This window comes from Ranitomeya imitator, chromosome 5 (assembly GCF_032444005.1).
Source record: "Ranitomeya imitator isolate aRanImi1 chromosome 5, aRanImi1.pri, whole genome shotgun sequence".
Taxonomy (NCBI): Eukaryota; Metazoa; Chordata; class Amphibia; order Anura; family Dendrobatidae; genus Ranitomeya; species Ranitomeya imitator.
Genome location: NC_091286.1, coordinates 583,471,293 through 583,498,542, shown reverse-complemented (window position 1 = coordinate 583,498,542; position 27,250 = coordinate 583,471,293). Strand labels below are relative to the sequence as shown.

The following is a 27,250-nucleotide window of genomic DNA, read 5'->3' as shown; positions in this document are numbered from 1 at the left end:
GCCTCTACATCAGGCTGTCCTTAGATTACATAGCAAAGACCTGCTGATAGATTCCCTTTAAGAGAATCCCCAATTTTAAGCAGATCACAACAATCACCAGCAATTAGTTGAATTTAGGGCAAACATGGAATTGTGCAACCTGTGCTGCTGCAGAGGGGCCCAAGCAGTAAGGTGGGCCACTACCACCTCCAAAGCATTAAAAAGCTTTTGTCACAGCGCATAATTGGACTTCAAAGGGTCCATATACAGTTCTTGCACACTGGCCCTCTTTTGTCTGCATCCGCCCATGAGTTGAATCTATGAGTGAATCCAACAATAAGGTCGGGGTCACACTTGCAACTGCAATGCAAGAAACTCGCACGAGTCTTTCGCCTCAATACCCGACACTGTCGCCGGCACTCAGGACTGGAACATTCAGCTGCATAGAAATAAATGCAGTCCCGAGTGCCGGCAGCAGTCCTGGGTATTGAGGGCCAGTTTCTCGCATTGCAATTGCAATTGCAAGTGTGACCCCGGCCTAAATGTATTTCTTGCAACACCATAGCAGGTGTGATGCAGTGACCCCTGTTACAGCTAGGGGGCGCTGTTTGTGCTCCTCAGGATATGCATGGAGGCGTATCTATGGTTATAATGGTGATAATGAGATAGTGACCGGCAGGATTATAAATGGCCGGTATGTGTCGCAGAGGGAGTCTGCACTGTAAGCCTGAAATAATGTTGTTGTTCTAGGACCTGTAGTTCCACAAGTGTTTGTATAGTTGTGAAGGGAGGCTTACTGGGCTAGTTTGAGAGCTGGGTGGTCGAACTAGCCACACACACAACTCCCATCTATGGGAGTGGTTACAACTACATAATGTGACCATGGTGTGGTCACATGGTGGGTAGCGGTCGGTAGTCTCTGCAATGGAGTCTGTAATGGTCTCTGTGCTCTCTGTAATGGAAAGTGTGTAGATCCTGGACGACTTGTGTGTTGGGAGGTCCTTTGTGTGAACCGGATCTCTGAACAGTGCACTGAGAGGCCGTGGATCTGGAAGATTTGTGTGTTAGGAGATCCTGGGAGTAGGATCGAATCCCTGAACAGCACACTGAGAGACTTGTGTGTTGGACGGTCCCAGGTGGGGACAGACGTCCTGAACTGCACACACAGTGTCCATTATGTTATAGGTTTGGGCTGCACACACAGTGGCCTATGTTGGAAGTCCTGGGAGTAGGACTTCTTGAATAGCACAACCTGTGTTGGGAGTCCTGGGAGAAGGACTTCCTGAAGAGCACATGGGAAGGAGTGCATGCAGAGTCTGCAATGGCACTGCATTGGGGGCGCTACAGCCCGTCTGAGGATCTGGACTAACTGATATGTGCCTGCTAAGCAAGTTGGTGATCCCGGTTCGGCAGTTTCACTGGAGGAGAGAGGACTGACAGGAGTCAGCGTGTGGAGAAGGAGCTCCTGGAAGGTAACCCAGAGTATGGGGAACTGTGTGCACTGACAGGGCATCAGTAATGAAGTGTGTGGTCTCCCACGGTCACTGGATGAAGTGAGGTCCAGCGTGTTTAGAGACTGTGAACCAATGTCGTGTGCGCTATATGACTAGAAACATTGATACAGCGTGCGGACACCCCCCGGTAACTCCCTGAGAGCATCATAGGCTATGTTGTGAGGCGAAATTTTAACCCCGCGCTTTCCAATTCACCAAACAATTTTGCCCCTATCTACATAATGGGGAAAAAGTGAAAGGAAAAGTGTTGGAGGCAAATTGACAGCTGCCAGATGTGAACAAGGGGGACTTAAAGAGTGAGAGCGATGGCGCCAAAGAGTATATACCGTACAGTTGCTAAGGTGGGGCCCGGACATGGGATACTCACCAAACACGGGGATATGGACACACACAAAATGTGCCACACACTACCACGTGCTTGAACACATATACCACCCTCAGCACACATTTCACCACACATACACCAACCTCACCACATAAAAGTCGAAACACAAAAGTCGCCGCTCAAAACTCGCCATGCGCAAAACTCGCCACATGCAAAAACTAGGCTCACGCAAAACTCGCTACAAGTGCAAAACTCACCTCATGGAAAACTCGCCACACGCAAAACTTGCACACGCGGAAAAATTGCCACATGTACAAAAGTTGCAGCACATGCAAAAGTTGCCTCACACACAACTTGCACATACTCAAAAGGCACCACACATAAAACTCGCCATGCGCAAAACTCGCCATGCGCACACTTGCTGCACACAACTTGCTACACTAACCTGTCACATGCAACTCGACACACAAAAAGTTGCTACATGCATGTTGCCACACAAAACTCATCTCACAAAAGTCGCTACATGCATGTCATAGTAACATAGTAACATAGTAACATAGTTAGTAAGGCCGAAAAAAGACATTTGTCCATCCAGTTCAGCCTATATTCCATCATAATAAATACCCAGATCTACGTCCTTCTACAGAACCTAATAATTGTATGATACAATATTGTTCTGCTCCAGGAAGACATCCAGGCCTCTCTTGAACCCCTCGACTGAGTTCGCCATCACCACCTCCTCAGGCAAGCAATTCCAGATTCTCACTGCCCTAACAGTAAAGAATCCTCTTCTATGTTGGTGGAAAAACCTTCTCTCCTCCAGACGCAAAGAATGCCCCCTTGTGCCCGTCACCTTCCTTGGTATAAACAGATCCTCAGCGAGATATTTGTATTGTCCCCTTATATACTTATACATGGTTATTAGATCGCCCCTCAGTCGTCTTTTTTCTAGACTAAATAATCCTAATTTCGCTAATCTATCTGGGTATTGTAGTTCTCCCATCCCCTTTATTAATTTTGTTGCCCTCCTTTGTACTCTCTCTAGTTCCATTATATCCTTCCTGAGCACCGGTGCCCAAAACTGGACACAGTACTCCATGTGTACGCCACACGCAACTCAACACACACAACTTGACAAACAAAACTCGCCCTAAAACACACACAAGTCTGGTATTATCCTTCAAAAATAAAAATTAGATTAATAAGCAGACAAACTACAAGAGCAACAAATGTACCATATAGGAAATACGGCAGCTGTCAGTCACATGACCTGTCTATTATGTGTATGTGTGAGCTAATATATACTGCCAGGGGGAGGGCTTCCTGTTGGCTGGGGATTTATCAGGCTGCCAATTTAGCTTACAAATACTGAGGTAAAAATACTGAGCAAATAATGTGTGAACGAGGTCTAATACAGGAGGAGATGACACACAGGTATATACTATATACAGGGGAGATGACACACAGATATATACTATATACAGGAGAGATGACACACAGGTATATACTATATAGAGGAGATGACATACAGGTACATATTATATACAGGAGGAGATGACACACAGGTATATACTATATACAGGAGCAGATGACCTACAGGTATATACTATATACAGGAGGAGATGACACACAGATATATACTATATACAGGGGAGATGACACACAGGTATATACTATATACAGGAGGAGATGACACACAGGTATATACTATATACAGGAGGAGATGACATACAGGTATATACTATATACAGGAGGAGATGACACACAGATATATACTATATACAGGGGAGATGACACACAGGTATATACTATATACAGGAGGAGATGACATACAGGTATATACTATATATAGAAGGAGATGACATACAGGTATATACTATATATAGGAGGAGATGACATACAGGTATATTATATATACAGGGGAGATGACATATAGGTATATACTATATACAGGAGATGACATACAGGTGTATACTATATATAAGGGAGATGACAAACATGTATATACTGAGGTGAAAATGAAAAGGTGTGAGTGCAAAATGAGAGGAGTGAGGGAAAATAGTGGAGTGATCGGAAAATGACAGATGTGAGGTCGAAATGACAAGTGTTAGGGGAGAATGAGAGGAGTGAGGGAGAAAATGAGAGGTGTAAGGGCGAAAATGAGAGATATGAGGGGGAAAATGAAAGATGTGACTGGGAAAATGAGAGGCGTGATGGGAAAATAAGAGAAGTGAGGTGCTATAACTAACCACAGATATTTACTATGCCCAGGCAACGCCGGGCTCTTCAGCTAGTATTAATATAAAATTATAAAAAATACCTATAAAAGGTCCATTGTAAATAGATTAAGTCATAACAATCCCTTTTATTGCTTGGCCATTACTAAAGAGTAACCATCATTTTAATTTTTATTTCATAAATCAATAGTGCACATGAAAATAAGCAACTTTGTAATATATCTTATCAAAGGTATTTGCTTCTTTCTCCTCCTGTCAAATCTTGGGTGAAACGTATATTCAGTGAAGACAGATTTTCCCATTACTGACATAGGAGATGGCAGTTGGTGTTTTTAAAATTCTATGGAGATGAGAGGAGCTAGAGGCCGACAAAGATATTCTGCTGCAAGTTCTCCTAAAACATCATCTCCATAGAACTTTATCTGCACTAACTGCCATCTCCTATCTCAGTATTCGGAAAATCTGTATTCACTGTTTTTACCAGTGAATTCTAAGAAAGAAAGGTCAGTTCAGGAGGAGTAAGAAGCAGATCTCTCTCTTTCTCCCGGGCTTGCATGACATTGTTATGCCACGTGAGCCCTGCAACCAGTCAACGATTGCTTCCCTCATGTCCTTCAGGCGAAACTGACACTAGAAAGAAGTGAGATCACTTTGTGATCAGACTGTTGTTCAGGAATTCTCTCTAAGTCCGGGTTCACACTGCGTTAGTGCAGTCCGTTCAACAAAACCGTTAAACGGACTGCACTAACGCAAGTGCCGACTTTGGCACTGCGCTAGCGCAGCACTGCTCGCAGTGACGGACCCGGAAACGCTGCAGCCCGCGTCTCAGGTCCGTCACTCAATGACGGCACATCGCTGGCACACGCCCATTGTGGGCGTGTGCTAGCGATGCGTTCGCCATTGCAAGTAATGGCGGCGTTAACGGACTACGTTACACCACGTTATGCCGCGGTGTAACGTGGTCCGTTAAACGGGTTCACACAACTCAGGTATTCATCCATAAGTGGAGGTATATGTGAGCTTGTGTGGTACTTTATGTGGTAACATTAGTTTACACTTTGTGTATTTGGTCAGTATTTTACCTCAGTATTTGTAAGCCACAACCAGGAGTGGAACAATCAGAGGAAAAGTATAATAGAAACACGTCACCACTTCTGTATTTATCACCCACTCCTGGTTATGGCTTACAGATACTGAGGTAAAAACCTCACCAAATACTGAGGTAAAAAACTCACCAAATACCATACTGAGCGTGTGAGCATGGCCTTATTGTTGTTTGGCCGCGTAGATTGATATTATCTCTATCTTGCTATATACAGAGAGGTAGCGGCAAGACCAAACCTGCCGCCAACCATATACAGTGGGGCAAAAAAGTATTTAGTCAGTCAGCAATAGTGCAAGTTCCACCACTTAAAAAGATGAGAGGCGTCTGTAATTTACATCATAGGTAGACCTCAACTATGGGAGACAAACTGAGAAAAAAAAATCCAGAAAATCACATTGTTTTTTTTTTTAACATTTTATTTGCATATCATGGTGGAAAATAAGTATTTGGTCAGAAACAAACAATCAAGATTTCTGGCTCTCACAGACCTGTAAATTCTTCTTTAAGAGTCTCCTGTTTCCTCCACTCATTACCTGTAGTAATGGCACCTGTTTAAACTTGTTATCAGTATAAAAAGACACCTGTGCACACCCTCAAACAGTCTGACTCCAAACTCCACTATGGTGAAGACCAAAGAGCTGTCAAAGGACACCAGAAACAAAATTGTAGCCCTGCACCAGGCTGGGAAGACTGAATCTGCAATAGCCAACCAGCTTGGAGTGAAGAAATCAACAGTGGGAGCAATAATTAGAAAATGGAAGACATACAAGACCACTGATAATCTCCCTCGATCTGGGGCTCCACGCAAAATCCCACCCCGTGGGGTCAGAATGATCACAAGAACGGTGAGCAAAAATCCCAGAACCACGCGGGGGGACCTAGTGAATGAACTGCAGAGAGCTGGGACCAATGTAACAAGGCCTACCATAAGTAACACACTACGCCACCATGGACTTAGATCCTGCAGTGCCAGACGTGTCCCACTGCTTAAGCCAGTACATGTCCGGGCCCGTCTGAAGTTTGCTAGAGAGCATTTGGATGATCCAGAGGAGTTTTGGGAGAATGTCCTATGGTCTGATGAAACCAAACTGGAACTGTTTGGTAGAAACACAACTTGTCGTGTTTGGAGGAAAAAGAATACTGAGTTGCATCCATCAAACACCATACCTACTGTAAAGCATGGTGGTGGAAACATCATGCTTTGGGGCTGTTTTTCTGCAAAGGGGCCAGGACGACTGATCCGGGTGCATGAAAGAATGAATGGGGCCATGTATCGTGAGATTTTGAGTGCAAACCTCCTTCCATCAGCAAGGGCATTGAAGATGAAATGTGGCTGGGTCTTTCAACATGACAATGATCCAAAGCACACCGCCAGGGCAACGAAGGAGTGGCTTCGTAAGAAGCATTTCAAGGTCCTGGAGTGGCCTAGCCAGTCTCCAGATCTCAACCCTATAGAAAACCTTTGGAGGGAGTTGAAAGTCCGTGTTGCCAAGCGAAAAGCCAAAAACATCACTGCTCTAGAAGAGATCTGCATGGAGGAATGGGCCAACATACCAACAACAGTGTGTGGCAACCTTGTGAAGACTTACAGAAAACGTTTGACCTCTGTCATTGCCAACAAAGGATATATTACAAAGTATTGAGATGAAATTTTGTTTCTGACCAAATACTTATTTTCCACCATAATATGCAAATAAAATGTTAAAAAAACAGACAATGTGATTTTCTGGATTTTTTTTTCTCAGTTTGTCTCCCATAGTTGAGGTCTACCTATGATGTAAATTACAGACGCCTCTCATCTTTTTAAGTGGTGGAACTTGCACTATTGCTGACTGACTAAATACTTTTTTGCCCCACTGTATATTTCAGATAGCACCTGTGTATTTTTGCTTAGTAATTATATATCCCATAGACTTCCATGATGATGTACTCACACTGATCGCTCTCACACAGTCCTCGGTGCTGGATTTTTTCACACATTTTAGTAGAATTTCATCGACATGACAAGAGGTCTCCAGATCATGGCACTTTTGCTCTTCAGTATCTGAGGTCACACACCAACGTACATTTCTTGCACTCAGAGCTGCACAACTCAGAACTGAAAAATAGATAATTAAAATAAGACAATAATCATGAAAATAACATGTTGTTAATATAAAAAATATGTTTGCAATAAATATGTGTTTTTCTGAAAAAAACATTACATAGATATGATTACTATCCACTGATCTTATAAAGGAGATAACTCATTTTCATTTATACTAATTGGTGACAACAAGGTGTTGATATGGAGAAAGTCTATGTGACATAAAAGTTCTCACAGCACACTCTCTCTGGTGCCATCGCCGAGAGCAGGCGGTCATGTGACCACAAGTATGCAATGTGCATACTTTCGGCCACATTTCGACTAGACATGTTCAACCTCGATCAATTCACTTGCATTGTACAGGGTGGGCTGTTTATATCGATACACCTGGGTGGGCCATTTATAAAGTTGTAGCCAAAATGGCCGACTTCAAAATGGTTACCACCCATCTTGAAAAGTTTTCCCCCTCCCATATACTAATGTGCCAAAATCAGGAACTTGATATCACCAACCATTCCCTTTTTATTTAGGTGTATCCATATACATGGCCCACCCGAAGTTTATCCTTATAAATGGCCCACCCTGTATATTGCACACGTCTAGTGGCTGCATGTATGTGCTGCTCTGAAAAATCCTTACAGTGCACATTGTGCATGCTGTCAGGATTAACAAGTCTGCAGTCACATAGAGATAAAATAGCGTTATTAACAAAATCTAATACATAAAGCTGAATGTGTGTGTATGTATGTATGTTTGTGTATGTATGTGTGTATGTCCGGGATTGGCATCTGCACCGTCGCAGCTACAGCCACAAAATTTTGCACAGTCACACGTCTGGACCCGGAGAGCGTCATAGGCTATGTTGTGAGGCGAAATTTTAACCCCGCACGTTCCAATTCACCAAACAATTTTGCCCCTATCTACATAATGGGGAAACAGTGAGAGGAAAAGTGTTGGAGGCAAATTGACAGCTGCCAAATGTGAACAAGGGGGACTTAAAGGGAACCTGTCAACTGAATTTGGCGGGACCTGTTTTCGTCATATGGGCGGAGTTTTCGGGTGTTTGATTCACCCTTTCCTTACCCGCTGACTGCATGCTGGCCGCAATATTGGATTGAAGTTCATTCTATGTCCTCCGTAGTACACTGTTATGAACAGGTAATTCAGAACCACAGTGGACCTTGAAGTTCAGAGCACACAAGGTGACCTGACATTTACCAAAAACATAGGACAAGCTCTGAGACGTGGAAACTCTGCTGACCGCAATCCCTAATCCTAACACACCACACTAGAGGTAGCCGTGGATTGCGCCTAACGCTTCCTATGCAACTCGGCACAGCCTGAGAAACTAACTAGCCCTGAAGATAGAAAAATAAGCCTACCTTGCCTCAGAGAAATTCCCCAAAGGAAAAGGCAGCCCCCCACATATAATGACTGTGAGTAAAGATGAAATACAAACACAGAGATGAAATAGATTTAGCAAAGTGAGGCCCGACTTACTGAATAGACCGAGGATAGGAAAGATAGCTTTGCGGTCAACACAAAAACCTACAAACAACCACGCAGAGGGGCAAAAAGACCCTCCGCACCGACTAACGGTACGGAGGTGCTCCCTCTGCGTCTCAGAGCTTCCAGCAAGCAAGAAAAAACCAATATAGCAAGCTGGACAGAAAATATAGCAAACAAAAATAACACAAGCAGAACTTAGCTTATGCAGGATAGAGAGGCCACAGGAACGATCCAGGAGGAAGCAAGACCAATACTAGAACATTGACTGGAGGCCAGGATCAAAGCACCAGGTGGAGTTAAATAGAGCAGCACCTAACGACTTAACCTCATCACCTGAGGAAGGAAACTCAGAAGCCGCAGTACCACTCTCATCCTCCAAAGGAAGCTTATAGACAGAACCAGCCGCAGTACCACTCACGACCACAGGAGGGAGCTTGGCCACAGAATTCACAACAGTACACGCCTGCGCGTCCCGCCAAATTCAGGTGATAGGTGACGATAAAAATTAGCAAAGCCCAGGAACTTTTGCAGATTTTTCAGAGATGTCGGCTGAGTCCAATTATGGATGGCTTGGACCTTAACCCCTTCATGGCCCAGCCTATTTTGACCTTAAAGACCTTGCCGTTTTTTGCAATTCTGGCCAGTGTCCCTTTATGAGGTAATAACTCAGGAACGCTTCAACGGATCCTAGCGGTTCTGAGATTGTTTTTTCGTGACATATTGGGCTTCATGTTAGTGGTAAATTTAGGTCAATAAATTCTGCGTTTATTTGTGATAAAAACAGAAATTTGGCGAAAATTTTGAAAATTTCGCAATTTTCACATTTTGAATTTTTATTCTGTTAAACCAAAGAGATATGTGACACAAAATAGTTAATAAATAACATTTCCCACATGTTTACTTTACATCAGCACAATTTTGGAAACAAAATTTTTTTTTGTTAGGAAGTTATAAGGGTTAAAATTTGACCAGCGATTTGTCATTTTTACAACGAAATTTACAACACCATTTTTTTTAGGGACCACCTCACATTTGAAGTCAGTTTGAGGGGTCTATATGGCTTAAAATACCCAAAAGTGACACCATTCTAAAAACTGCACCCTTCATGGTACTCAAAACCACATTCAAGAAGTTTATTAACCCTTCAGGTGCTTCACAGCAGCAGAAGCAACATGGAAGGAAAAAATGAACATTTAACTTTTTAGTCACAAAAATTATCTTTTAGCAACAATTTTTTTATTTTCCCAATGGTAAAAGGAGAAACTGAACCACGATAGTTGTTGTCCAATTTGTCCTGAGTACGCTGATACCTCATATGTGGGGGTAAACCACTGTTTGGGCGCACGGCAGGGCTTGGAAGGGAAGGAGCGCCATTTGACTTTTTGAATAAAAAATTGGCTCCACTCTTTAGCGGACACCATGTCACGTTTGGAGAGCCCCCGTGTGCCTAAAAATTGGAGCTCCCCCACAAGTGACCCCATTTTGGAAACTAGACCCCCCAAGGAACTTATCTAGATGCATAGTGAGCACTTTGAACCCCCAGGTGCTCCACAAATTGATCCGTAAAAATGAAAAAGTATTTTTTTTCACAAAAAAATTCTTTTAGCCTCAATTTTTTCATTTTCACATGGGCAACAGGATAAAATGGATCCTAAAATGTGTTGGGCAATTTCTCCTGAGTACACCAATACCTCACATGTGGGGGTAAACCACTGTTTGGGCACATGGTAAGGCTCGGAAGGGAAGGAGCGCCATTTGACTTTTTGAATGAAAAATTATTTCCATCGTTAGCGGACACCATGTCGCGTTTGGATAGCTCCTGTGTGCCTAAACATTGGCGCTCCCCCACAAGTGACCCCATTTTGGAAACTAGACCCCCCCAAGAAACTTATTTAGATGCCTAGTGAGCACTTTAAACCCTCAGGTGCTTCACAAATTGATCTGTAAAAATGAAAAAGTACTTTTTTTTCACAAAAAAAATCTTTTCGCCTCAATTTTTTCATTTTCACATGGGCAGTAGGATAAAATGGATCATAAAATTTGTTGGGCAATTTCTCCCGAGTACGCCGATACCTCATATGTGGGGGTAAACCACTGTTTGGGCACTCGGCAGGGCTCGGAAGGGAAGGCGCGCCATTTGACTTTTTGAATGGAAAATTAGCTCCAATTGTTAGCGGACACCATGTCGCGTTTGGAGAGCCCCTGTGTGCCTAAACATTGGATCTCCCCCACAAGTGACCCCATTTTGGAAACTAGACCCCCAAAGGAACTTATCTAGATGCATATTGAGCACTTTAAACCCCCAGGTGCTTCACAGAAGTTTATAACGCAGAGCCATGAAAATAAAAAATAATTTTTCTTTCCTCAAAAATGATTTTTTAGCCTGGAATTTCCTATTTTGCCAAGGATAATAGGAGAAATTGGACCCCAAATATTGTTGTCCAGTTTGTCCTGAGTACGCTGATACCCCATATGTGGGGGTAAACCACTGTTTGGGCGCACGGCAGGGCTCGGAAGGGATGGCACGCCATTTGGCATTTTAAATGGAAAATTAGCTCCAATCATTAGCGGACACCATGTCACGTTTGGAGAGCCCCTGTGTGCCTAAACATTGCAGATCCCCCAGAAATGACCCCATTTTGGAAACTAGACCCCCAAAGGAACTAATCTAGATGTGTGGTGAGGACTTTGAACCCCCAAGTGCTTCACAGAAGTTTATAACGCAGAGCCGTGAAAATAATAAATACGTTTTCTTTCCTCAAAAATAATTATTTAGCCCAGAATTTTTTAATTTTCCCAAGGGTAACAGGAGAAATTGGACCCCAAAAGTTGTTGTCCAGTTTCTCCTGAGTACGCTGATACCCCATATGTGGGGGTAAATCACTGTTTGGGCACATGCCGGGGCTCGGAAGTGAAGTAGTGACGTTTTGAAATGCAGACTTTGATGGAATGCTCTGTGGGCGTCACGTTGCGTTTGCAGAGCCCCTGATGTGGCTTAACAGTAGAAACCCCCCACAAGTGACCCCATTTTGGAAACTAGACCCCCAAAGGAACTTATCTAGATGTGTGGTGAGCACTTTGAACCCCCAAGTGCTTCATAGAAGTTTATAATGCAGAGCCATGAAAATAATAAATACGTTTTCTTTCCTCAAAAATAATTATTTAGCCCAGAATTTTTTATTTTCCCAATGGTTACAAGAGAAATTGGACCCCAAAAGTTGTTGTCCAGTTTCTCCTGAGTACGCTGATACCCCATATGTGGGGGTAAACAACTGTTTGGGCACATGCCGAGGCTCGGAAGTGAAGTAGTGACGTTTTGAAATGCAGACTTTGATGGAATTCTCTGTGGGCGTCACGTTGCGTTTGCGGAGCCCCTGATGTGGCTTAACAGTAGAAACCCCCCACAAGTGACCCCATTTTGGAAACTAAACCCCCAAAGGAACTTATCTAGATGTGTGGTGAGCACTTTGAACCCCCAAGTGCTTCATTGAAGTTTATAATGCAGAGCCGTGAAAATAATAAATACGTTTTCTTTCCTCAAAAATAATTATTTAGCCCAGAATTTTTTAATTTTCCCAAGGGTAACAGGAGAAATTTGACCCCAATATTTGTTGTCCAGTTTCTCCTGAGTACGGTGATACCCCATATGTGGGGGTAAACTACTGTTTGGGCACATGCCGGGGCTCGGAATTGAAGTAGTGACGTTTTGAAATGCAGACTTTGATGGAATGCTCTGCGGGCGTCACGTTGCGTTTGCAGAGCCCCTGATGTGCCTAAACAGTAGAAACCCCCCACAAGTGACACCATTTTGGAAACTAGACCCCAAAAGGAACTTATCTAGATGTGTGGTGAGCACTTTGAACCCCCAAGTGCTTCACAGAAGTTTATAATGCAGAGCCGTGAAAATAATAAATACGTTTTCTTTCCTCAAAAATAATTATTTAGCCCAGAATTTTTTATTTTCCCAAGGGTTACAGGAGAAATTGGACCCCAAAAGTTGTTGTCCAGTTTCTCCTGAGTACGCTGATACCCCATGTGTGGGGGTAAACTACTGTTTGGGCACACGTCAGGGCTCAGAAGGGAAGTAGTGACTTTTAAAATGCAGACTTTGATGGAATGGTCTGCGGGCGTCACATTGCGTTTGCAGAGCCCCTGGTGTGCCTAAACAGTAGAAACCCCCCACAAGTAACCCCATTTTAGAAACTAGACCCCACAAGGAACTTATCTAGATATGTGGTGAGCACTTTGAACCCCCAAGTGCTTCACAGACGTTTACAACGCAGAGCCGTGAAAATAAAAAATCATTTTTCTTTCCTCAAAAATTATGTTTTAGCAAGCATTTTTTTAGATTGACAAGGGTAACAGGAGAAATTGGACCCCAGAAATTGTTGCGCAGTTTGTCCTGAGTATGCTGATACCCCATATGTGGAAGTAAACCACTGTTTGGGCACACGTCGGGGCTCGGAAGTGAGGGAGCACCATTTGACTTTTTGAATACGAGATTGGCTGGAATCAATGGTGGTGCCATGTTGCGTTTGGAGACCCCTGATGTGCCTAAACAGTGGTAACCCCTCAATTCTACCTCCAACACTAACCCCCCCACACCCCTAACCCTAATCCCAACTGTAGCCATAACCCTAATCACAACACAACCCTAGCCCTAATCATAACCCTAACCACAACCCTAATTCCAACCCTAGCCCTAAGGCTATGTGCCCACGTTGCGGATTCGTGTGAGATATTTCCGCACCATTTTTGAAAAATCCGCGGGTAAAAGGCACTGTGTTTTACCTGCGGATTTTCCGCGGATTTCCAGTGTTTTTTGTGCGGATTTCACCTGCGGATTCCTATTGAGGAACAGGTGTAAAACGCTGCGGAATCCGCACAAAGAATTGACATGCTGCGGAAAATACAACGCAGCGTTTCCGCGCGGTATTTTCCGCACCATGGGCACAGCGGATTTGGTTTTTCATATGTTTACATGGTACTGTAAACCTGATGGAACACTGCTGCGAATCCGCAGCGGCCAATCCGCAGCCAAATCCGCACCGTGTGCACATAGCCTAATTCTAAAGGTATGTGCACACGCTGCGGATCCGCAGCAGTTTCCCATGAGTTTACAGTTCAATGTAAACCTACGGGAAACAAAAATCGCTGTACACATGCTGCGGAAAAACTGCACGGAAACGCAGCGGTTTACATTCCGCAGCATGTCACTTCTTTCTGCGGATTCCGCAGCGGTTTTACAACTGCTCCAATAGAAAATCGCAATTGTAAAACCGCAGTGAAATGCGCAGAAAAAAACGCGGTAAATCCGCCATAAATCCGCAGCGGTTTAGCACTGCGGATTTATCAAATCCGCAGCAGAAAAATCCGCAGAGGACCAGAATACGTGTGCACATACCGAAACCCTAACCCTAGCCCTAACCCTAACCCTAACCCTACCCCTAACCCTAACCCTAACCCTACCCCTAACCCTACCCCTAACCCTAACCCTAACCCTACCCCTAACCCTAACCCTATCCCTACCCCTAACCCTATTCTAACATTAGTGGAAAAAAAAAATTTCTTTATTTTTTTATTGTCCCTACCTATGGGGGTGACAAAGGGGGGGGGGGGTCATTTATTATTTTTTTTACTTTGATCACTGAGATATAATCTATCTCAGTGATCAAAATGCACTTTGGAACGAATCTGCCGGCCGGCAGATTCGGCGGGCGCACTGCGCATGCGCCCGCCATTTTGGAAGATGGCGGCGCCCAGGGAGAAGACGGACGGGACCCCGGCAGGATCGGTAAGTATGATAGGGTGGGGGGGGACCACGGGGGGGGATCGGAGCACGGGGGGGAATCGGAGTGCGGCAGGCGTGGAACTGAGCACGGGGGGCGTGTAACGGAGCACGGGGGGCTGTAACGGAGCATGGGGGGCTGGAACGGAGCACGATGGGGGGGTGGATCGGAGTGCAGGGGGGGTGATTGGAGCACGGGGGGGTGATTGGAGCACGGGGGGAGCGGACAAGAGCACGGGGGGGAGCGGAGTGCTGGACGGAGGGGAGCCGGAGCAGTGTACCGGCCATCGGTGGGGTGGGGTGGGGGCACATTAGTATTTCCAGCCATGGCCGATGATATTGCAGCATCGGCCATGGCTGGATTGTAATATTTCACCCGTTATAATAGGTGAAATATTACAAATCGCTCTGATTGGCAGTTTCACTTTCAACAGCCAATCAGAGCGATCGTAGCCACGAGGGGGTGAAGCCACCCCCCCTGGGCTAAACTACCACTCCCCCTGTCCCTGCAGATCGGGTGAAATGGGAGTTAACCCTTTCACCCGATCTGCAGGGACGCGATCTTTCCATGACGCCACATAGGCGTCATGGGTCAGATTGGCACCGACTTTCATGACGCCTACGTGGCGTCATGGGTCGGGAAGGGGTTAACAGGGTCCATCTCGATAGTAGAAGGGGAAAAGATGAACCCCAAAAATGAAACCTTCTGAACACCAAAGAGACACTTTGATCCCTTCACAAACAAAGAATTAGCACGCAGGACCTGAAACACCGTTCTGACCTGCTTCACATGAGACTCCCAATCATCCGAGAAGATCAAAATGTCATCTAAGTACACAATCAGGAATTTATCCAGGTACTCTCGGAAGATGTCATGCATAAAGGACTGAAACACTGATGGAGCATTGGCAAGTCCGAATGGCATTACTAGATACTCAAAATGGCCCTCGGGCGTATTAAATGCAGTTTTCCACTCATCGCCTCGCTTAATACGCACAAGATTATACGCACCACGAAGATCTATCTTGGTGAACCAACTAGCCCCCTTAATCCGAGCAAACAAATCAGATAACAATGGCAAGGGGTACTGAAATTTAACCGTGATCTTATTTAGAAGGCGGTAATCTATACAAGGTCTCAGTGAACCATCCTTCTTGGCTACAAAAAAGAACCCTGCTCCTAATGGCGACGATGACGGGCGAATATGCCCCTTCTCCAAAGACTCCTTCACATAACTCCGCATAGCGGCGTGCTCAGGCACAGATAAATTAAACAGTCGACCTTTTGGGAATTTACTACCAGGAATCAAATCGATAGCACAATCACAATCCCTATGCGGAGGTAGGGTATCGGACTTGGGCTCATCAAATAAATCCCGGTAATCAGACAAGAACTCAGGAACCTCAGAAGGGGTGGATGACGAAATAGTCAGAAATGGGACATCACCATGTACCCCCTGACAACCCCAGCTGGACACAGACATGGATTTCCAATCTAATACTGGATTATGGACTTGTAGCCATGGCAACCCCAACACGACCACATCATGCAGATTATGCAACACCAGAAAGCGAATAACCTCCTGATGTGCAGGAGCCATGCACATGGTCAGCTGGGTCCAGTACTGAGGCTTATTCTTGGCCAAAGGCGTAGCATCAATTCCTCTCAATGGAATAGGACACTGCAAGGGCTCCAAGAAAAACCCACAACGCCTAGCATACTCCAAGTCCATCAAATTCAGAGCAGCGCCTGAGTCCACAAATGCCATGACAGAATACGATGACAAAGAGCAGATCAAGGTAACAGACAGAAGAAATTTTGACTGTACCGTACCAATGGTGGTAGACCTAGCGAACCGCTTAGTGCGCTTAGGACAGAGATAGCATGAGTGGAATCACCACAGTAGAAACACAGCCCATTCAGACGTCTGTGTTCTTGCCGTTCAACTCTGGTCAAAGTCCTATCGCACTGCATAGGCTCAGGTTTAAGCTCAGGTAATACCGCCAAATGGTGCACAGATTTACGCTCGCGCAAGCGTCGACCGATCTGAATGGCCAAAGACATAGACTCATTCAGACCAGCAGGCATAGGAAAACCCACCATGACATCCTTAAGGGCTTCAGAGAGACCTTTTCTGAAAATAGCTGCGAGCGCACCTTCATTCCACTGAGTGAGTACTGACCACTTTCTAAATTTCTGACAATATACCTCTATTTCATCCTGACCCTGACACAGAGCCAGCAAATTCTTCTCTGCCTGATCCACAGAATTAGGCTCATCGTACAGCAATCCAAGCGCCAGGAAAAATGCATCGATATTACTTAATGCAGGATCTCCTGACGCAAGAGAAAATGCCCAGTCCTGAGGGTCGCCACGCAAAAAAGAAATAAGGATCCTAACTTGTTGAACTGGGTCACCAGAGGAGCGAGGTTTCAAAGCCAGAAATAGTTTACAATTATTTTTGAAACTCAGAAATTTAGTTCTATCTCCAAAAAACAAATCAGGAATAGGAATTCTCGGTTCTAACATAGAATTCTGAACCACAAAGTCTTGAATACTTTGTACTCTTGCCGTGAGCTGATCCACACATGAAGACAGACCTTTAATGTCCATTGCTACACCTGTGTCCTGAACCACCCAAATGTCTAGGGGAAAAAAAAGGCAAAACACAGTGCAAAGAAAAAAAAATGGTCTCAGAACTTCTTTTTTCCCTCTATTGGGAATCATTAGTACTTTGGGCCTCTAGTACTGTTATGAAAGGTAATTCAGTACCACAATGGACATAGAGATCAGCGCACATACAGTGACCTGGCAATAACCCAAAAAAACAAGAACGAGCTCTGAGACGTGAGAACTCTGTTGACCGCAATCCCTAATCCTCTCCAACCACACTAAAGGCAGCCGTGGATTGCGCCTAATGCTCCCTATGCAACTCGGCACGGCCTGAGAAACTAGCTAGCCTGAAGATAGAAAATAAGCCTACCTTGCCTCAGAGAAATACCCCAAAGGAAAAGGCAGCCCCCACATATAATGACTGTGAGTTAAGATGAAAAGACAAACGTAGAGATGAAATAGATTTAGCAAAGTGAGGCCCAACCTTCTGAACAGAGCGAGGATAGGAAAGGTAACTTTGCGGTCAACACAAAACCCTACAAACACCACGCAAAGGGGGCAAAAAGACCCACCGTACCGAACTAAAGGCACGGAGGTTCACCCTCTGCGTCCCAGAGCTTCCAGCAAGTAGTAAAAACAAATTGACAAGATGGACAGAAAAAAACAGCAAACAAATAGCAAAGAGAACTTAGCTATGCAGAGCAGCAGGCCACAGGAACGATCCAGGAGGAAACAGGTCCAATACTAGAACATTGACTGGAGGCCAGGATAAAAGCACTAGGTGGAGTTAAATAGAGCAGCACCTAACGACTTCACCACATCACCTGAGGAAGGAAACTCAGAAGCCGCAGTACCACTTTCCTCCACCAACGGAAGCTCACAGAGAGAACCAGCCGAAGTACCACTTGTGACCACAGGAGGGAGCTCCGCCACAGAATTCACAACACAAAACCTTATCTAAAGTGCAATAGTGCTTAAAAGGTGCAATAAAAGAGCTGTAGAGATCTGATGTGGAATAATTTCCACAAGAAAGGGTCTTATGGACAATTACCCTTCTATTGATCTCATATGAGGAAGGTGCAATAAGTGTCTAATGTTAGAGATAGAGTAAGTTTAAACCGTTGCGATATACAGCAGTAATAGTCCTGTTTCCAGTCTCAAAAACACACATGACACCTATAGTATACCCAAATAATATGCACAGTGTGGAATTTGGGAGAAAGATGTATACACTGCGTAGGCAGAGTAGTATAAAAAAAAAAAGACAGTCATATGTCAATATGCCATACACCGGCACCTCTCAAATCATAGACAGACAAAGAAAAAAGATGGTCAAATAAAGGATGTACTGATCCGTATGCTGCCGCCCATCCCGATGCGTTTCCCCCTAGGATAATGCACCAGGGTTCATCAGGGGAAGGAGTGGGGCTTCTCACGGTCCAAGGAAGCTATAGTAAGCTGCGTCTCGGAATGACCGCTCACAAGGTCCGAGGCCGCTGTAATGAGCTGCGTCTCAATGAAGGGCTGCACATGTCTTACCAGATTCCGTTTCTTATTCCTCCCGCGATTGGGACCGTAAGATATTGCAGCGCGAGACAAGGTGGATTTACCTCCTTGAGTCCATGTCCCCTTTGGGACTAAATGAGCAACTCAGTTTTACTAGTTTCATTTAAAAATAGTGTTCACTGTGGTCTATATGACATTAACTGTTATTTGGTATAGGTCTTCTAAATGACCACAAATTTGTTTATCACTCAACAGCGTGAACAATACTAATGGGTTTTTCTTAATGGAATTCTACTAACCCTGTGTGATGGTCTTTTTTGGCATCCTCTCTAATGATGTTTTGGCTGCACGGTCATTTTTCAAAGAAAACCCCGCATTCTGAGCCGTTGTATTTATTATTTATTATTACAGTTAGGGCCAGAAATATTTGGACAGTGACACAAGTTTTGTTATTTTAGCTGTTTACAAAAACATGTTCAGAAATACAATTATATATATAACATGGGCTGAAAGTGCACACTCCCAGCTGCAATATGATAGTTTCCACATCCAAATCGGAGAAAGGGTTTAGGAATCATAGCTCTGTAATGCATAGCGTCCTCTTTTTCAAGGGACCAAAAGTAATTGGACAATGGACTCTAAGGGCTGCAATTAACTCTGAAGGCGTCTCCCTCGTTAACCTGTAATCAATGAAGTAGTTAAAAGGTCAGGGGTGGATTCCAGGTGTGTGGTTTTGCATTTGGAAGCTGTTGCTGTGAGCAGACAACATGCGGTCAAAGGAACTCTCAATTGAGGTGAAGCAGAACATCCTGAGGCTGAAAAAAAAGAAAAAATCCATCAGAGAGATAGCAGACATGCTTGGAGTAGCAAAATCAACAGTTGGGTATATTCTGAGAAAAAAGGAATTGACTGGTGAGCTTGGGAACTCAAAAAGGCCTGGGCGTCCATCGATGACAACAGTGGTGGATGATCGCCGCATACTTAATTTGGTGAAGAAGAACCCGTTCACAACATCAACTGAAGTCCAGAACACTCTGAGTGAAGTAGGTGTATCTGTCTCTAAGTCAACAGTAAAGAGAAGACTCCATGACAGTAAATACAAAGGGTTCACATCTAGATGCAAACCATTCATCAATACCAAAAATAGACAGGCCAGAGTTAAATTTGCAGAAAAACACCTCAAGAAGCCAGCTCAGTTCTGGAAAAGTATTCTATGGACAGATGAGACAAAGATCAACCTGTACCAGAATGATGGGAAGAAAAAAGTTTGGAGAAGAAAGGGAACGGCACATGATCCAAGGCACACCACATCCTCTGTAAAACATGGTGGAGGCAACGTGATGGCATGGGCATGCATGGCTTTCAATGGCACTGGGTCACTTGTGTTTATTGATGACATAAGAGCAGACAAGAGTAGCCGGATGAATTCTGAAGTGTACCGGGATATACTTTCAGCCCAGATTCAGCCAAATGCTGCAAAGTTGATTGGACGGCGCTTCATAGTACAGATGGACAATGACCCCAAGCATACAGCCAAAGCTACCCAGGAGTTCATGAGTGCCAAAAAGTGGAACATTCTGCAATGGCCAAGTCAATCTCCAGATCTAAACCCAATTGAGCATGCATTTCACTTGCTCAAATCCAGACTTAAGACGGAAAGACCCACAAACAAGCAAGACCTGAAGGCTGCGGCTGTAAAGGCCTGGCAAAGCATTAAGAAGGAGGAAACCCAGCGTTTGGTGATGTCCATGGGTTCCAGACTTAAGGCAGTGATTGCCTCCAAAGGATTTGCAACAAAATATTGAAAATAAAAATATTTTGTTTGGGTTATGTTTATTTGTCCAATTACTTTTGACCTCCTAAAATGTGGAGTGTTTGTAAAGAAATGTGTACAATTCCTACATTTTCTATCAGATATTTTTGTTCAACCCTTCAAATTAAACGTTACAATCTGCACTTGAATTCTGTTGTAGAGGTTTCATTTCAAATCCAATGTGGTGGCATGCAGAGCCCAACTCGCGAAAATTGTGTCACTGTCCAAATATTTCTGGCCCTAACTGTATATTTTCTATATCCCTTTCTCATTTTTATTGTCTTTTAGTAATTGTTTGGGATATATTACACTAATTTGCGTATCCACATGATCAGTGGTACTTTTCTAGCAAGCTTTTGTGTTTCCGCTACCTGGCACCGCCTCCAAATAGTTTAGTTGCCTAGCGTGGAGCGCTCTGCGTTCCATTTACCGAAAACGCTATGGCGTCATGTATCATGCGTCATTTCCGGCTTTTCGGGCGTTCCAATATGGCGGCGGGAGGAATAAGAAACGGAATCTGGTAAGACATGTGCAGCCCTTCATTGAGAGCGGTCATTCCGAGATGCAGCTCATTACAGCGGCCTCGGACCTTGTGAGCGGTCATTCCGAGACGCAGCTTACTATAGCTTCCTCGGACCGTGAGAAGCCCCACTCCTTCCCCTGATGAACCCTGGTGCATTATCCTAGGGGGAAACGCATCGGGATGGGAGGCAGCATACGGATGAGTACATCCTTTATTTGACCATCTTTTTTCTTTGCCTGTCTATGATTTGAGAGGTGCCGGTGTATGGCATATTGACATATGACTGTCTTTTTTTTTTATACTACTCTGCCTACGCAGTGTATACATCTTTCTCCCAAACACCACACTGTGCATATTATTTGGGTATACCATAGGTGTCATGTGTGTTTTTGAGACTGGAAACAGGACTATTACTGCTGTATATCGCAACGGTTTAAACTTACTCTATCTCTAACATTAGACACTTATTGCACCTTCCTCATATCAGATCAATAGAAGGGTAATTGTCCATAAGACCCTTTCTTGTGGAAACTATTCCACATCAGATCTCTACAGCTCTTTTATTGCACCTTATAAGCACTATTGCACTTTAGATAAGGTTTTGGTGTGGTGGTAGTTTCATTTTGTTAAGATCCTGTAGGGTCCTAAGGGAGAGCCGTCGACGAGTGGGGGCGCCATGTCGAATTTAGGGTGCCAACCTCCGCTGTGAGGTAGGGCGAGTTAGGGAAAGATCACCCGCCCCCACCGTCTAGTCTCTATCCTTTCATTTTATTGTTAAGATAGATTAAGGTGTTACTGTCTCCTGACCCGTATATATGGGTAATTTTTACTCAGTATTTATTAAAAGTTACATTTTAAAGGGGTTTTTTTGTCCTTTTTGGTTATACCTACCAATTATACCCTGTACGTATTATTTTTTGGTGATTACTTGTACCATATAGGAAATACGGCAGCTGTCAGTCACATGACCAGTCTATTATGTGTATGCGTGAGCTAATATATACTGCCAGGGGGGAGGGCTTCCAGTTGGCTGGGGATTTATCAGGCTGCCAATAGCAACCAATCACAGCTCAGCTTCTATTTTGCTACAGTTAATTAATCTGAGCTCTGATTGGTTAATATAGGCAACAAAGGACATTCTCAGTATAACAAAGCTTGTAGTTAATAAACATCATTTCCCATATGCCTACCTTGTCTGTCTCATTTTATAAATGTTCTATTATTTTGTTAGGAGGGTTTAAATGTAGCAGCGTTTTATTTTTTGTTTTTTAATTTTTTCAAAATAATTTACAAATCATATTTTTTACAGACCAAATATGTTTTGAAGTGACTTTTCCCATATATTGTAAAGTTCCAGAAGTGATACCATTTTAAAAACTACTGTATGGACACGTGTTAACCCTTCAGGTGCTACACAGGAATAGCTGCAAAGTCGAATGAAAAATTACATTTCTTCACCAAAATATCACTTTAGCTGGCAATTTTTCATTTTCAAAGAGTAAAATATATTATGCAATACCCCGAACATATCAATACCTCACATATGGTCAAAAGCTGCTGTTTTTTGGGTTCATGGCCGGGCTCCGAAGGGAAGAAGTGCTATTTGGTAATTACACACACACCGTGTCGCATTTGCAGTGCCCCTGAGGTACCAAAATAGCAGAAACCTTGCACAAGTGAACCCTTGAATTAATCTAGGAGAGTGTTGAGCATTTTGAACCCATAAGTGCTTCACAGAACCTTATAACATTTGGATATGACCAAAAAATTTTCAAGTTAAATTTTGCTTTAGCCCCGTGTTTGTAATTTTCACAAGGGGTAATAATAGAAAACGGACCCCACAGTTTGTTATGACATTTCTTCTGAATGTAGTAATATCCCCTATATGGTTAAAACCTGCTGTTTGGACTCAGGGCAGGGTCCAGAATGGAAAAAATATTACTTGATTTTTGGAGTGAAAATTTTGGTGGAACAGATTGTAGACATTGGATTTAGAAAATGTATCGCGAGTCAGTTTACGCTGAGTAAATAAAAAGCACAATGGACATGAGATGTCTATAAATCTCACTCACTTTGCCACAACAGCAAGATGCTGCATTTTTTTTGCACAGTGAGAAAACTTGAGAAGAACTCTTCTTGGGAACTTAAAAAGGATAATCCCATCTCCCAGATCCTATCCCAGTAATAATCCAATAATAGTAATAATAATATCAGCCTCCAATTAGAAATGTAGTATAGTTCTTCTGATTCGCTATGCCACTTTCCCCATGTGCAGGGAATTGCAGTAGCTCAGGTATCAATCGTTACTACCACTCAGGCCAGTCTCACACGTCCAGATAATTCCAGTACCGGAAAAATCGGTACCGGAATTATCCGTGTCCGTGTGCTTACGTTGAACATCAGTGTGGCACACGTGCAGCAGCCGTGTGTCGCCCGTGTGCCAACTGAGGACCACACGGACCGTGCAGGAGACAGCGCCAGAGTTAAGCCCTGTCCCCTGCGTGCGGTGCTGAAGCTTTTATTCATCCGTCGCAGCTCTTCCTGTATGAGCGGTCACGTGGTGCCGCTTATTACAGTAATGAATATGCGGCTCCACCCCTATGGGAGGTGGAGCCGCATATTCATCACTGTAATGTGCGGCACCACGTGACCGCTCATACAGGACAAGCCGCGACGCTGAGAGGATGTAAGCGCCGAGGGAGCCGGGTAAGTATTTTAATGCCAGCGGGGGGGCGCACAGGGAGTGGGAGGGGGCAGATTACCGGCAACTTTATTTTAAAAACAAAAATAAATTTAAAAAACAGATTATTAATTCCTTCTTTCCAGCAAACACTGCTGGAGAGAAGAAATGAATTGGGCTTCAGCACCACACGTGGGGGGGACAGCGCTTACAGTAGCGCTGTCTCCTTCACGGCACACGGACTGCACACGGACAACATCCGTTTGCGGTACGTGTTTTACACGGACCCATTGACTTTAATGGGTCCGTGTAATACGTGCGCTCCCACGAACACTGACATATCTCCATGTTTTCCAAACGGACACACGGTCCGTGAAAACACACTGACATGTGCAGAGACACATTGATTTTAATGTGTCTACGTGAGTCAGTGTCTCCGGTACGTGAGGAAACTGTCACCTCACGTACCGGAGCCACTGACGTGTGAAACCGGCCTCATATAGTGACAGTTAGTTAGCTGCTAGTGGTCGTAACCATGGATACATAACTACTTACCCAACAGGCAGAGACATAGCAGCACTCGGAGAGTCATCCTCATTTCTTACGATGCAGCATACGAAGAGCGTCTAATCCAGCTACTGCTTGCCTCTTATAACCTCGCTTTCTATTGATGAGGGGGCGGCTGAGTGAGCAGATTAGATGTCCTTGTGTTATTTACACAAAAGTTTCTCAACAAGACCCACTCACCTCTGTCACTATTTTTTTTTCATAGTTTGGTAATTTCTTTTATTTGACATCAACATCGACCTGCCAATTGGAAACTTTAGTTGCCAGAATTGTATCTGGAGAACAAAGGGTAAGAGCTCATCAAAGGGCAAAACACTGGAGTTGGACATCAAACCAGAGAACAACCCCTCAGGTGCATCTTAAAGGGGTTATTCGGGACTTTTGATTTTTTTTTTTTTCTATGTGGCTTTAAGATGCCAGAGGGGTAGCTGTGGTCGAGCTGCTGCTCTGTGAGGCCCTGGCACTTTACAGGAAAATTGTGTCCCAGGCCCAGTGTGCTGTCCCGTGTGGGGTGAGTCACACTCGCTGCCTTCAGTTCTTCATTTACCTGCACTTTTCACTTTAGTGGAGAACATGCTGCTGCTTCACTGTTTCTGAATCCTAAGGCTAAGTTTCCGCAATGAGCTTTTAATGTTGCAGATTCTCTGCACCGTTTGCTGTACCCATTAACTAAAAGAGGTAACTTGCATTTTTTTACAAAACATGCAGAGCAAAAAACTCCCCAAAAACTTCTCGTGGGAACATAGCCTAAAGTGACAAAAGATGAAACGTATACAAAAAATAACAAACAACTGGACCTATGAGTATAAATGTTGTGTTTGCAGTGCTCTGCTTAAACCTCACTTTTTACTATTGTTTCGCAGTTCTTTTTCCAATGGATTACATGTGGAATCTGCCTGAGAAAGGCATTGTAAGCACATAGCCAAAAGCCATAATCACTCACACATCCGTGCTTCACATACATATTGTATATGATTTTCGAGAATGCTACATATACCCACTGTAGTCTATGAGGAGGTTCACTTTTTGATCTGATGGATCAGTCTCTCCTATGCACGAAAATGGCTTTGTGATAAAAGTGGATTTCACTTACTGTAGATGCCATCTGTGTGTGTTATTCATTACTTTTTAATGGGTAGCAGATGCTTGGAAATAGTTGGAGATTGTGGTGGAAATAATTGCCATAACAATTCCTGAAGTGCAGTATTTGAGGGCACTGTGCAGGCAGGGAGGTTGCTGAAGATCGGAGGAGAGATACAGTACAGACCGAAAGTTTGGACACACCTTCTCATTTAAAGATTTTTCTGTATTTTCATGTATTTTCATGACTATGAAAATTGTGCGTTCACACTGAAGTCATTAAAACTATGAATTAACACATGTGGAATTATATACTTAACAAAAGAGTGTGAATCAACTGAAATTATGTCTTATATTCTAGGTTCTTCAAAGTAGCCATATTTTGCTTTGATGACTGCTTTACACACTCTTGGCATTTTCTTGATAAGCTTCAAGAGGTAGTCACCGAGAATGGTTGTCACTTCACAGGTGTGCCCTGTCAGGTTTAATAAGTGGGATTTCTTGCCTTATAAATGGGGTTGGGACCATCAGGTGTGTTGTGCAGAAGTCTGGTGGATACACAGCTGAAAATCCTACTGAATAGACTGTTAGAATTTGTATCATGGCAAGAAAAAAGCAGCTAAGTAAAGAAAAACAAGTGGTTATCATTACTTTAAGAAATGAAGGTCAGTCAGTCCGAAAAATTGGGAAAACTTTGAAAGTGTCCCCAAGTGCAGTGGCAAAAACCATGAAGCGCTACAAGAAACTGGCTCACATGAGGACCGCCCCTGGAAAGGAAGACCAAGAGTCACCTCTGCTTCTGAGGATAACTTTATCCGAGTCACCAGCCTCAGAAATTGCAGGTTAACAGCAGCTCAGATTAGAGACCAGGTCAATGCCACGCAGAGTTCTAGCAGCAGACACATCTCTACAACTGTTAAAAGGAGACTTTGTGCAGCAGGCCTTCATGGTAAAACAGCTGCTAGGAAACCACTGCTAAGGACAGGCAACAAGCAGAAGAGACTTGTTTGGGCTAAAGAAGACAAGGAATGGACATTAGACCAGTGGAAATCTGTGCTGGTCTGATGAGTCCAAATTTGAGATCTTTGGTTCCAGCCACCATGTCTTTGTGCGATGCAGAAAAGGTGAATGGATGGACTCTACATGCCTGGATCCCACCGTGAAGCATGGAGGAGGAGGTATGATGGTGTGGGGGTGCTTTGCTGGTGACACTGTTGGGTATTTATTCAAAATTGAAGGCATACTGAACCAGCATGGCTACCACAGCATCTTGCAGCAGCATGCTATTCCATCCGGTTTGCGTTTAGTTGGACCATCATTTATTTTTCAACAGGACAATGACCCCAAACACACCTCCAGGCTGTGTAAGGGCTATTTGACCAAGAACGAGAGTGATGGGGTGCTACGCCAGATGACCTGGCCTCTATAGATGGTTGGGGTGAGCTGGACCACAGAGTGAAGGCAAAAGGGCCAACAAGGGCTAAGCATCTCTGAGAACTCCTTCAAGATTGTTGGAAGACCATTCCTGGTGAATACCTCTTGAAGCTCATCAAGAGAATGCCAAGTAGTCATCAAAGCAAAAGGTGGCTACTTTGAAGAACCTAGAATATAAGACATAATTTTAGTTGTTTCACACTTTTTTGCTAAGTATATAATTCCACATGTGTTAATTCATAGTTTTGATGCCTTCAGTGTGAATGTACAATTTTCATAGTCTTGAAAATATAGAAAAATCTTTAAATGAGAAGGTGTTTCCAAACTTTTGGTCTGTACTGTATCTCTCTCTCACCTTATACTGCAAAAAAATAAATAAATAAAAAAGCAGTGCCAAATTAACACCAGAAACACATTAAATTATGAGAAAATATATAAAAAGGCACTGCCCAAAAAAAATGCTGAGTTTTGCGTGTAGGAACATGGCCTCC

The 27,250-nt window shown here is 43.8% G+C and overlaps 1 protein-coding gene across 1 annotated transcript in view; it reads right to left on the bottom strand.

Annotated features, from left to right (window-relative positions):
- LOC138638528 (saxiphilin-like) overlaps positions 1-24,331 on the bottom strand; it is a 194,266-nt gene extending 169,935 nt beyond the window's left edge. Inside the window, exons 1-2 of the mRNA XM_069727906.1 lie at positions 24,234-24,331; positions 7,095-7,258 (exon numbers count right to left, since the gene is read on the bottom strand). Coding sequence (XP_069584007.1) covers positions 7,095-7,258; positions 24,234-24,276 — 207 coding nt within the window. The 5' untranslated portion in view covers positions 24,277-24,331. The remainder of the gene's footprint in view (positions 1-7,094; positions 7,259-24,233) is intronic.
- Between the last annotated feature and the right edge of the window lie 2,919 nt (positions 24,332-27,250).